Genomic DNA, 12,583 nt, shown 5'->3' with positions numbered 1-12,583 from the left:
GAGCAATGTTTGCAAAATGTACTTCTAAATAGGTTACAATAATTCCACACAGCAGACATTTTTCTGTTTAGTGTATGGGTGTGCAAAGCAATATGGGTCACGATTTTAAAGGGAATTATCAGTGGTAAATATCAGCTCATTTATAGACCGATTGCTGCTGTATCGGCCGATACAGCTGATGCATCCCACATCATAACCTAAACAAAGCATTAGTTAGAAATGTGTCTCAGTTGACAGTTTCATGTCGCAGTATGACAACCATGCAGTGGCCCCTTTTGCCCAGATGATCGAAACACCCCCCCCCCCTTTGAGGTTCACACTGCTCCTTGTAGATTTTCACACCGTACGTTTCTCTATGTCTGAGGCTGTAACGGAAGGTTCAAGAAGGTGAAGTCAATGGTGGCGATGCAGCCGGTGGCACCTGTTAACTGGTCAGAGACTGGGTGGACTGGGAAAGTCAACAGTCAGAGCAAATATAAATATTCTAGGGTCTGTTGAATTTTACAGTTTCCCATAGTTACAGATCTTGCCTTTTATAGCATTTATTGGCACTTTCAATACCGTATTTATTGTCAATAACATCTTTTGTACTACATATATGTACACCACCAATTTTTTTGCCAGTAATAAAAATTCACATTACAGCATTATTACAGTACTAATGAGCGTAAGTGATGTTCATTTATCCAGCTGCTGTGTGTCACATTGATTCCACGGCTACTTTAATCAACTGATTTTGGGCTGATTCTCTTCCTATAACCTTTGACCTTGGCATCAATTGTGGTTGCAGTTCAAAATGGTCCTTTGGCCTCCCGATCTTCGGCAACCGCGAATGAGAGTCGTGCCAAAAACCACCAGTGAGCGACTCTGAGAGGGAGACGGATCCCTGTAGCATGAGGGGCGAACCGTAAACGCAGAGCTTCTCAATGTCACAGTTCAGCCAGAAGTTATTTATGCCGTTTGCGGCCAGATTTTATTTCAGCTAATGGACAAGACGCTTTTAATTTCACAGTTGTTTTTCAAGCACTGAATTGAGTAATAGATGCACTTTCCTCCGTAGCTCATGAAGCAGATCTTATTTGAGCTTTATGGCTGATTAATACGAAAGGCGTGCTGCTGACTCGCCGATTCTAAGCAAATGTAAATCCCACAGTGTAGTAAAACTGAATATCCATGTTGTTAACATTTTAATAAATACATTTCCTTTTTTATCTTAGAAAAACAGTCTGGCTTACTTCTGCAGGAAGTTATGTATAGCATTTGCGATAATTTAGTTGTCGCATCGATAACATTTGGGTGTCCCTGCAATATATAAAATAAACACAAACATTAAGGGCACAGGGACATCGATACAGTTTTCATTATTTAGGTGGATTTGGGTCACATTTGGCAGGGCCTCCTTTAGGAAAGAGAGCCCTTTAAAATACCAGCACGTGCTTCTCTCTAAGTACGTCGAAGGCAGCCAATAGCTTTCGTTTCAGTCTGTAAATGGCAAGGAATACATTAAAATGTAAGTGCGTAATTTCAGCATTCATCTCGGCGATCACATTACATAAAGAGGTGGCCTTAATTTGGTCATCGCACTCGTTTAGAGAGACGTCGAAATGATTAATGTAATTAATTTATCAACACAAATTGACCATCACATCTCCGATGCATTAAAAACTCCACGAGAGCAGCTAGCTGGGGAGGAGAATTTCATGAAAATAATTTAGGGGTGAATGACCTGTGCATCAGCGCTTGCTTATGCATTTTCGAGCAGGCTTGCGAATGGTTCCTTATTTGCCGTCTGTCCTTCGTCAAGCTAAGCTAAGCTAACCTTGTGATTTTTCCCTTATGATTCGCATGTCCATTATCCTGACAGTTTTATTCCTCGATTGATTTAATGCTGAATTACACGAATCACCGTCTGTCCCCTTTGTATGTGTAGCGTGTGTTTCTTTCCTTTTCTGAACTGTTATGCACAAAAGTTGTTCCCAGTGACCCCCCATGCATGGCCTCTCTCTTGGGGGGAATATTTTAATATTCCTCTCAAGTGTTTGACTAGTGTATGGCGTCTGTCTCCTGATGCCAGAATCTGTTCATGCTGCTTTTGTACGCAATGTCATGCAAAGGTGATGAAAGCCAGAAATGCGATTAGCTCCTCCCCCTCCCCCCCCCCCAATATTTTGCAGTCTGTTTTAATAGCAAGTTCCCAGCACAAAACAAATCTGTTGACTCTCTAACTAGGTTTCAGGTACCTCAGAATGGCGGCTGCAGCCCAAGGAGTAATTGGTGGTTTCCTGTTACCTGACTTGACATGTGCCGTGATATTAAAATCGCACAAGGATCTCGTAATAGGCGACCTGACTAGGTTTAGTGTGACGGAATATAGCAGTAGAACGGAATGAAATCCACATCCGCTTGTACTGTGTTATAAAAACACAGTGGTTAACAGGGAATCTGCCCCGGGGAGGGTTGGAAGTTAGTGAAATTACCCACTTGGGCGTCGGGCTCCGTGTGGCACGACTCAATTACACTTTTTTGCATCCCTATAGAAATGCATTAGTGACATTAAGCGAGGAGAGAACACGCTCGCTGCTAATGTGCTGACAGTTTTATGAGTATCGTATGGAATACACAAGTACGGGCTTGAGTCCCGGTCACAGCATCAGAGCTGATCCTATTTCTCAGATCCGTGGAGGAACATCTTTTCTCCTGGGGGGATCTACGCGTTTTAGCCTGTAGGCCAGGGGTCTCCAACTCCGGTCCTAGAGAGCTACTATCCAGTAGGTTTCTGATGAGCCACACCTGTTCTCAGGTAAATACCAGGAACAGATCTGGCTCATCAGAAGCCAAGTGGGACAGAAAACCTATTGGATAGTAGCTCTCCAGGACCGGAGTTGGAGACCCCTGCTGTAGGTAATGTGGTGGCTCTGTGCTTGGCACTGCCCTCTCACATCTCCGGGGATGGGGAACCGATTCCCAGGCTCCATGTGTGAGAAGTTCCCAAGTTCTCCTTACTGTTCTATGGGTTTCCCCCAGACACTCCGGATTCTGCCTACAGGCCAAAGATGTGCCACTAAGGGAATTAGCATGTAAATGGCCAGTAGTGTGTGAGGTTGTGTCTGTGCTGTATCAGCATCCCGTTCATGGTGTCCTCTGGTTCCTCGGATGGGCTCCTGGCTCACTCTAGCCCAGTAGGGAGCTGGAAAGGAGCAGAAATGTGGAGCATCTGAGGGTCGCCAAGGGCCGGCTTGAGAAACCTCAGGTTGCTGTATTTGCCTGTGAAGCCTCTTTGACAGAAACTCGCTCACTTTTTCCTGCAAGGTGCCAGGCACTAACTAATTTGTTTTTTATCTCCCATAATAGTTTACAGTAGCAATTACTTCCTTTAATGTACCAGTGAATTATCTACAGAACAGATGTTGCTTTTGGTTTAAGTCCAGCTGGATTTTATGTTTAGTAACAAAAACGGATGCACCTTTAAAATGGTTTTTCCTTTTAATTGCACATATGCAGGATGGCTAACAATTCAGTAGCCAGCAACGGATATAGAGAGCAAGGACATAGTTTTCCAGTCCCTAAAGAAATTAATAGCTAAACATTCTGAAAGTGTTTGGCTTAAGTTTGATCTGGAATGTGATGCCTTCCTAATGACAAAATAATCAATTAGGAGAAATGCTGTGAAATGAGTGAATTGAGTTACCATTTACCATTCTGCCTGAACGAAGGAATTACTTTGCCAACTGATAAGCAAAAATACATAAATTGAAATTGTTGTTACAAAGCTAGTATGTATAACAGATTAGGTGATTTTCACAAGGCTGGCGTAGTTGGAGCTTTCTCTGAATGCGAAAAGTTTTCTCTCAGATTTGTCCGTCCTCGTCATTGCTGGTGTGGCGCAGGTTTGGAAAAAGCAGCCAGAATTCAGCAGCCTGAAGTAATGAAGTGTGTGACTCCGTCTGTGGTGACTCCGCCCACCGCCCTGCGATGTGACTCCTACCGTAACTGGCTGTCACCGGTGCCGCGCCCGCATAAGAATCCATCTAAACGCTTGGTTCCTCCCTTTGCAAGAGTGATGACTCAATCCTCTCTGATGACAGCGTTCTTTCGGCCCCAGCGGTTGCGTCCGTGAGCATGACACCTCACCGCTTCATTAGCATGGGGGGTGGGGGGTGGGGGGCGGGGGGTAGGACTTACAGCAGTGTATACCCCATTTGTATGCCTCTGTGCCAAAAACACCCTGGGCTTGACTGTGAAAAGGGATAATTCACTGCCAAACAACTCATTTGCAGTTTCCCTTTCAAAATAATTGGATTATTGTATTAGTTGGTTGTTGTTCTTGTATGGTGGCCTTGTCAGCATTGAGCTTTCATTTAAATTAGTTCAATTGCATCTAAAATGAAAGCTGGGAATTGATGCCTTATTCAAAGCAATTAAAAGCATTACACCATAAGGCTTCCTGTATTTATTAATGTGGTCATTAAAGACTTGTGCTAATATATTTTCTATAAAGCAGAGAGGTTCATCACTCAGCTACCTAATAGCCCCTCAGGATTTCGCCTCGATTAATGGGTTTGTTGGGATTTAACTGGGTGGTTTCTCCCTCAGTCCTGCCAGCCGGCTGTAGGGGTAGTGTGGTGCAGTCCTGCTATCGAAGTGTCTGCTATTTTGAAAAATAAACTATGGACCTCAAACAGCCATATGTCATCTTCCCTCAGTTTGCAATGAGACGGAATCATGGTTCTTTTGTGGTGCGATAGTTATTAAATAATGCAGCTCCCGATGTTCATAAGAGCTGATTGCAGATGCAGTGTCTTTGAATTTGAATTATGCATGTTCGTAACATAAATATGCTTTATAAGCCAATATTTAGATAATGTGATAAGACGTATTTGCTTCTCTGTGTGTGATCTCTGCTCGCCATGTCTGTCTAGACAGCCCAAAGATTTTCTGTAATTCTGGTAATTACAGTGATGGACTGTTAATATCTGTAAAGTATCTAAGGTGAGATTAATTGGTGTTTCAGTTGTGGAAGAACAACCATCATGAATATTGTGAATATTCTGGTTTTGGTAATCCTCTCCGTGGTCACTACAGGGACCCTTGAATATGTAAAATTAATATATGAAATTTGGTAGGGGGGGTCGCAAGGTGATTTTGTTGTCAGGGGGCCCAGAATTTCTTACTACACCCCTAAATCTGAATATTACTTGGCATTTATACCTTAACTACATTCATGAAAACAGTGACTCGTATCTGTCTCATACAAAGCTCCTCGATGTTGTGTTTTCTACTTAGGTGGGTTTAGGTGAGTTCTCTCCTAATCTGTTAGACAACGTTGACACGTCTACCTAGGTTACATTACCTGAGCTCTCGTCAAAGACATATTGCCTTCCGGAAGAATGGAATTCTAGAAGGGTATAATTTCATGGATATATAGAGACATAAAAATCACCTACCTGCCTTGGTTCATGTTTTTCTTTAACTTTGCAACTTTTTCAACCTCTTTTATGAGAAGATTTTGACCATTACTCATTACTGTGTTTTAACTGGCTATTTACAACACCTCATCATTTCAATAACTTAGTAGTGCCACCTACTATTCTGCCAGAAATGACATATAAGTTAAAAGATGGCAGCTTCTGAACTGTCCTGTCATTTTCTGTGATGAATGCTGGATGCCAGTGTTGGATGGAACTTGCCTGCTGGAGATGGAGCGATGAGACCTAGCTAATGAACAGGCAACTCTGAAATCTTGAAGGAAATCTCCAATTTCCAGTGGGTCAAAGAGGCTGAGAGTAGGATGGCCCTGTTGTTGACCTTCCTGCAAATGTCAGCACCTCTGGTTTTCGCACATCTTATTTGAAATAACAATTTTTTTCCTCTCTCCCCAAATAGTATTTTATCTGCGCAGATACCAGAGTGAGTCAGGTTGCCTTTTTTCCCTCCCTTTTCCTTGCAGTAACACTAATATTGTGGTGAAGGTGAATGGCAGTTTTATAAATCGCTTTCGCACAGCAAGCTGAGAGAAAGAACTAGGAGAAGGTGGACAAGATGAATTCTGGCTTTCCCCCCCCCCCCCTGCCGTTTTCTTATTTAAATGGGAATCTTGAACAGAGTCCCTGAACAAATGTAATGTTACCTTAAGGAGCTTTTTGACTCAAAATTGCAACGCAGATGTGTTTTAAAGAGTAGAGATGGGCTATGCAATCATGGGGAAAATATTTTCTTAGCGTATTTTATCTCTAACGTTTTATTATTTCATGGTGTTTTTAGAACAAATTATATATAAACAAACAAACAAACAAATAAATAAATATTAAGGTGACGCTGTGGGTTCTATGTGTGTGGAGTTTGCAGGTTCTCCCCGTGTTGTCGTGGGGTTTCCTCTGGGTTCTCCGGTTTCCCCCCCACAGTCCAAAGACATGCTGAGGCTAATCTGATTTATCAAATTACCTGCAAGTGTGCATGTGGGAGTGAATGGTGTGTGAGTGTGTGTCCTTGGTTTGGCGCCCCATCCTGGGTTGTTTCCTGCCTTGTGCCCTGTGATGGGTTGGTGCCCCATCCTGGGTTGTTCCCTGCCTTGTGCCCTGTGATGGGTTGGCGCCCCATCCTGGGTTGTTCCCTGCCTTGTGCCCTGTGATGGGTTGGCACCCCATCCTGGGTTGTTCCCTGCCTTGGCCCTGTGATGGGTTGGCGCCCCATCCTGGGTTGTTCCCTGCCTTGTGCCCTGTGATGGGTTGGCGCCCCATCCTGGGTTGTTCCCTGCCTTGTGCCCTGTGATGGGTTGGCGCCCCATCCTGGGTTGTTCCCTGCCTTGTGCCCTGTGATGGGTTGGCGCCCCATCCTGGGTTGTTCCCTGCCTTGTGCCCTGCGATGGGTTGGCGCCCCATCCTGGGTTGTTCCCTGCCTTGTGCCCTGCGATGGGTTGGCGCCCCATCCTGGGTTGTTCCCTGCCTTGTGCCCTGTGATGGGTTGGCGCCCCATCCTGGGTTGTTCCCTGCCTTGTGCCCTGTGATGGGTTGGCGCCCCATCCTGGGTTGTTCCCTGCCTTGTGCCCTGCGATGGGTTGGTGCCCCATCCTGGGTTGTTCCCTGCCTTGCTCCTGACATCTCCAGGATAGCTTCTGGACCCTTCTTAACCCCGAACAGGACCAGCGGTTTCAGAAGATGAATGGATGGTATTTATTACTACTATCATTTTTGTCATTATTATCATTATTATTATTATTATTATTATTAATGATGATAATGATAATAATAATGATGATGAAAACCCAGAGGATTCTGACTACAGCAATAAGTTAAAAATCCGATGAGTTTTGTCAGTCGGGTAACGAAGCAGGGTCTGTAATTGCAGTGTTGCGTTTCGGTGCCTTTGATTAAGGACCCAACCTAAACAGCGAGTGGGCTTCAAAGTAAGGTCAGGTCCATCAGATCTGCTTCTCACATCACACTGATCGTGGCGACGATGTAAGGTCTCAAATGCTCCTTTAAAGATTTGCCTTTCACAAAGGAAACGGTACTGCTGATTGTTTTAAATCTAAAACAATGGAGTGAGTGTCAGAAAATAGGAGATTATTTGGACAGGAAGGTCACGGACCTTGTGGAAGAGAGGTGTTATGCATACTGCAGATCTCATTAGTATGGATGTGGTGACAATGTGGTCTTTGGACAGTTATGGGAGGCCTGTCATTCCCGAGCCGAACCCACGGCCCGGAGGTCCAGATCCCTCCTGCGCTACAGAACCTGCGTACCTCTGGCCAGAGCAACACAAGACGGCATTCCTGAGGGTGGGTTAAACAGCTGGCTCCTCCCCCTCTAACCTCTTCATAGCACCCCACCCCCCCGAAGAAGTGATCAACATGGTGAAACTTGCTGCCCATCCACTGTCAGAAAAAGGGTACAGCTCTGGTACAGTTTTGTTCCCCCAGGTACGAACGACATTAATGTACCCCCCATGATACAAAAATGTTCCTGGGAGTCCATTTCTATACCTTAAATTAGACTAAAACTTACGGTACAGTTGGCAGATCCTTGAGGAAACAGCTCCAGTGATACGTCCTTCTACCCTCAAAGGTGCCCCATCCTGGGTTATCCCCTGTCTTGTGCCCATAGCTTCTGGTACAGGTACAAAAAAAAGGATGGATGGATGGATAATCCAATATCACACTCTCTGTTATATAGGTATATGCAGAAGATATCTAATAGTTTGCTTTTCACTATTAAGATTCTATATTTATTCTTAATTGCAGAAAGTCCCTTAGCTGTTTTGAGATGTTAGCCCATGTGGCCTATAATGAAGATGTGTAGTGTTAATAACATATAATGGAAATGCAGTTTGCTTTGGCCAGACGACGTACCAAATCGCATATATCTTTAGGTCTGTTATTCTCACAATCTCACATAATTTTTTTTCTTGAGGCAACTCTAATGCTTCAAAGTAACCATGAGACCTCAGATCTGTCAGAACAAAGAAGGTGAGGTGGGACCTTCTGAAAGATTCTATTATTACTGTTTGTCTTATCCAGCAACACCGTTTACTCCCCAGTGTGACTGAAGGGGGCCCTTGAACACTTTATTCCAGAAATATCACACTTTCACAAAATAAAGTTTCACGTTTTAATCTTTTAAATTAATTATATTGCGCAGCATACTTTTCAAACAGTCATTGCATTTCTGTTTCGTTCAAATAGTTTTAATTCTGAATATTCCTAAACTTTTTCCTAAAGTTTTTATAAACCAAAAGATTCTTCTGAAATGGCATAGATTTGTATTCACACCCTTTAAACAGTGCCGTATTATTATGATCAGTGTTGCTTTGAAGCCCACTCGCTGTTTAGGTTGGGTCCTTAGACGGCCCTCAGGTCGCTATGGAAACACTTCTCTTTGGTTGAGTGTTTTTTTTCCACTTTTGACAAAAACTGAAAAAAATTGAGTCGTATATCAGGATACCTACTATAGAGTTGTTTTTGGTTTTACACCTATGTTGGGCACATGGCAAGTTTCTGTATTTGCATGCAAGCACATCACAAGGCAAGCAAGACAAATAACAAAACATACATTAGCCAGGCTGCATGTATCACCGATAAACAAAGGCACTCCTGTATTTTTGCAGCTTCATACAGCATCTTGATGTCCATGATTGTGTACTTTACTCCAATATTACGTCAGTGGTCCTCGCTGGGACGTGAATCAGCAGTTTTCCGTTTCATTCTCTGTCTTTAACCGCCGCACAGCCGGCTTTCCTCGTTTCCTTGGCTGGTTTTCTGGTGCGGCATCATCTTCTGGGCTTCTTCAGTTTTGCTTTCCCCGGAGATGTTTGTAAGAGGGATTGAAGAGGAGGTGTTTCTTTGTGTGTGGATTCTTGGCTTGGGTGAGGTGATGAATCGGGGCACTTTCAGCCGGCTCGGCGTCGACTTCCCCCCCCCAGAGCGCGCAGACACCCTAATCTATGTTGCATTTGTTGTACTAGTGGTCTTTGTATACTAGTTTTTTTCTTTCTCGATTTTTCGTTTGTGTACATGGCTGTTCACTTGGATGAGTAGATTGCATCTGTCCAATGTAAACAATGTGTACTTCCCAGGAGGCAAGTAGGAGAGCCCAGCTAATATCAATATTGTGATGAAAGTCTTAACAGCTGTAGTAGGTGGAAATCCATTAACATGCCGTTACCGTGTTCAGAGCATGTAATTAACTGCAGGAGATGAGCTGTAGGGCTACTGTGGCTTTTGAGGAAAATATTCTCAGCCTTCTATCCATTTTCTCGCCGTTGGTGCTGGTGGGAGCCGCAGTGGAAAGCAAGTTGATCAGATCAAAAGAACTTTCCTCTTCCCAACCATGAATTTTAGCCACTCCTGGGAAACTCCAGACTTTCCCCTGTCAGAGCTGACAGGTTGTATTGAATAGCAGGTATAACCTGGAGCTCGGGTCGTGTGCGCTGTGTCGTTTGCCCTAACCGAGTTTGTGCAGCCCTGCACTTGTGCACAATAACTTGCAAAGAAAATAAAATCAGATAGCCTGCAGGATGCCATAGAACAGAAGATATATACTGTGGTTTATTGAAAATTGTCTTTCTCTGATTAGTGTGTGGACCAAGTTACGTTGGCGAAATTGAAAAACATTCATGAACTGATCTCATCTTATAAAGGAAACTGTTCAGTAAACCATGCAGGAAGTGTATAAAGCAAAACACCAGCCTTATGTCTGCCACAAGTACTAGGTAATATAACAGGGTAGCTAAATTATCATAATTTCCTGTTTTTGTTTGGCCAAAAAATAACAGCGTGTTTGTATCCGAGCTTTTTTCCCTGCTTACAGAACGTGTACTTCAGGCTGTTCTTCAGCCTCCAGCGTCAGCGGAAAAAGGTTTTCTTTAAACCGCCGTGAAGTGAGCTAAGATTGTCGTATCAGTTTTTGGTGTTTGAAGGTGTCTTGCAGAACTACGAGTTTTTCGCCATTCAAAGGGGAGTTTTGATGTTCCGCTGCAGTTTCTTACATGTTCTTTTCCTAAGAAGTGTAGAGATCTTATTTTGTTTGTTTTTGTTTGTTTGTTGCTGTGGAAACAAGGCCTGGCTTTTTATACCAAAAATTTCACAGTATATTTTTAGTAAAATCATCACTGATCTAGGTAAAAACCTTAACGCTGCAAAAAACCTTAACATTTTTTTATTAATGGCAGACAAAATCTAGGCCAGAAATCCATCAACCTGTGACGTGCAAAAAATAGTATGAAATGCATAATTTGCATTATAAGTCGAAGTCAGGAAATCAAACGGGTCACTGTGGCTTGAACTCGCCATTTTTAATTCAAATTAATTTATTCTTTAATGATCCTTCATTAAAGTCTTGGTACAAATTCGTGGGTACAGTCCCTTCTTTAACCTTTCGATTGAACCTCCTCTCGCATCTCAGAGGGCTGTGAGTCGCAGGCTTGCCTTTGTCCCAGGCTGAGTTTCAAAGGAGATCTACAGGTTTCCAGACCTACCGCTACTTCTGAGCCTGTAGCTCCTTTGGTCGATTCTCCAGCAACTTGCCAGCAAAACCCCTGCTGGGACGCCACTGGGACAGACTGCACATTTCCAAAGGCATCCAATTAGGATCAGCCCAAACAGGAAGTAATTATCATCGGCAGGAGTGGGAGGAAGAAAGGAAATCCAGAGCGAAATCATCTTGAGGGTTCGGATTTATTCAAAGTACCGGGAACTTCAGGGTGTAGCAAGCAGGGGTAGGTGGTGCTGGTGTATGGGGGGGGGGGGTTATGAATTAAACATCTGATCATTGGTTGGGGAAAAAACATGTTTATTTTAGAGTTTTGTTTAGATGGCGTGCCGTTTCGGGCCCCCAGCAAGGCCGCGCTGTACTGTGAAGACACAGAATTAATCGGCCATTCTTTGAGGACTGGTAGCTGGAGCGATCTTACGTTTGCTCAGTGAGGGAAGTGAACACTTTGTTGTGGGCGTCTTCCCTCGCTACCAAAGACTATTTTTCTCCCTCCGCGGAGCCCAGTTTGTTTGTACTTTTATCCCACCATATATTCACCTGTGCATAGCACTCACTTTGCAATAATAAGGCTCACTTGTGTACGTCTCTGTGTGTTTTTCTGTACGATGTTACTCTTGTCCTCTTGAAGCAAAACAACCAAGCCATTGTTCTATATTCCTCTGAGTTTTGTCTGCTAATTTAATATTTCTGTCACCTCAAAAAGGACAGTCAGGTGCCCACAGCCTTAAGAGCTGATTAGAGTCACCTGTCACCTCATTGTTATATTAATTGTCTTGTTCTTGGTTCCAGGAAGTTGGAGTATTATCTGGGTACTGTCCCAAGAGCCAACTCCCAGTCCATTCATTGTCCATTTTTGTCTGTCTACAAGGGTTGTTAATTTTGGTTTTGTTTTAACCGTTTACTGCCTACTCTGCCAAACCTCAGTTGTTTCTCTCTCCCTGTGTCACATGACCCTGCCTCTCTGTCTCCTGCTGGCCTCCCCAGTATTCCTGCTGATGCAGATTCCTTCTCGTTCGTCCTCCCTTTAGTATGAATTCAAAGTGAAGAACATTAAGAAGAGGAAGGTCAACCTCATTGTCTCAGTGGACGGAGTCAAGGTCGTCCTGAGGAAGAAGAAAAAGGTGAGTCCTTGTTACGGTCAGCCTTGCATCCAAGGCCACTTCTGGAGAACTTGGCTTTGCAGGTCACCCTCCGCTTTGCAGGTCACCCTCAGCTTTGCAGTTCACCTTCGGCTTTGTAGGTCACCCTCGGCTTTGCAGGTCACCCTCGGCTTTGCAGTTCACCCTCGGCTTTGCAGTTCACCCTACCTTAGATTAGGGTGACCACCTAACCCATGTCAGGTGGGACACTGTCACCTAGGGCAGTCCTCACAAACTACCATTTCAATTTAAAAAGACCTGGATTTCGCTTAAGCACTGAGTTCTTGCTGTGTGCTGATTGGTCAGTCTCCTGTAATCATGCACGTGTCACTGATGTTAATGTGAAACAGCTGGATGAGTCTTTCAATCAAGGAAACAAACCAGTCAAAGCACAAGATGAACTGAACCATTTAGCCGAGCACAGGAGCCTTTCAGCTTTAAGGTAGTTTGTAAAAC

General features: G+C 43.8%; 1 protein-coding gene across 1 annotated transcript in view; it reads left to right on the top strand.

The window, feature by feature from the left end:
- The window catches only part of LOC111841030 (carboxyl-terminal PDZ ligand of neuronal nitric oxide synthase protein-like), a 50,030-nt gene that overhangs the window by 4,434 nt on the left and 33,013 nt on the right, over window positions 1–12,583 (top strand). Inside the window, exon 3 of the mRNA XM_023806464.2 lies at window positions 12,017–12,109. Coding sequence (XP_023662232.2) covers window positions 12,017–12,109 — 93 coding nt within the window. The remainder of the gene's footprint in view (window positions 1–12,016; window positions 12,110–12,583) is intronic.

This window comes from Paramormyrops kingsleyae, chromosome 21, assembly GCF_048594095.1.
Source record: "Paramormyrops kingsleyae isolate MSU_618 chromosome 21, PKINGS_0.4, whole genome shotgun sequence".
Lineage (NCBI taxonomy): Eukaryota > Metazoa > Chordata > Actinopteri > Osteoglossiformes > Mormyridae > Paramormyrops > Paramormyrops kingsleyae.
This window is presented reverse-complemented; position numbering and strand designations above follow the sequence as displayed.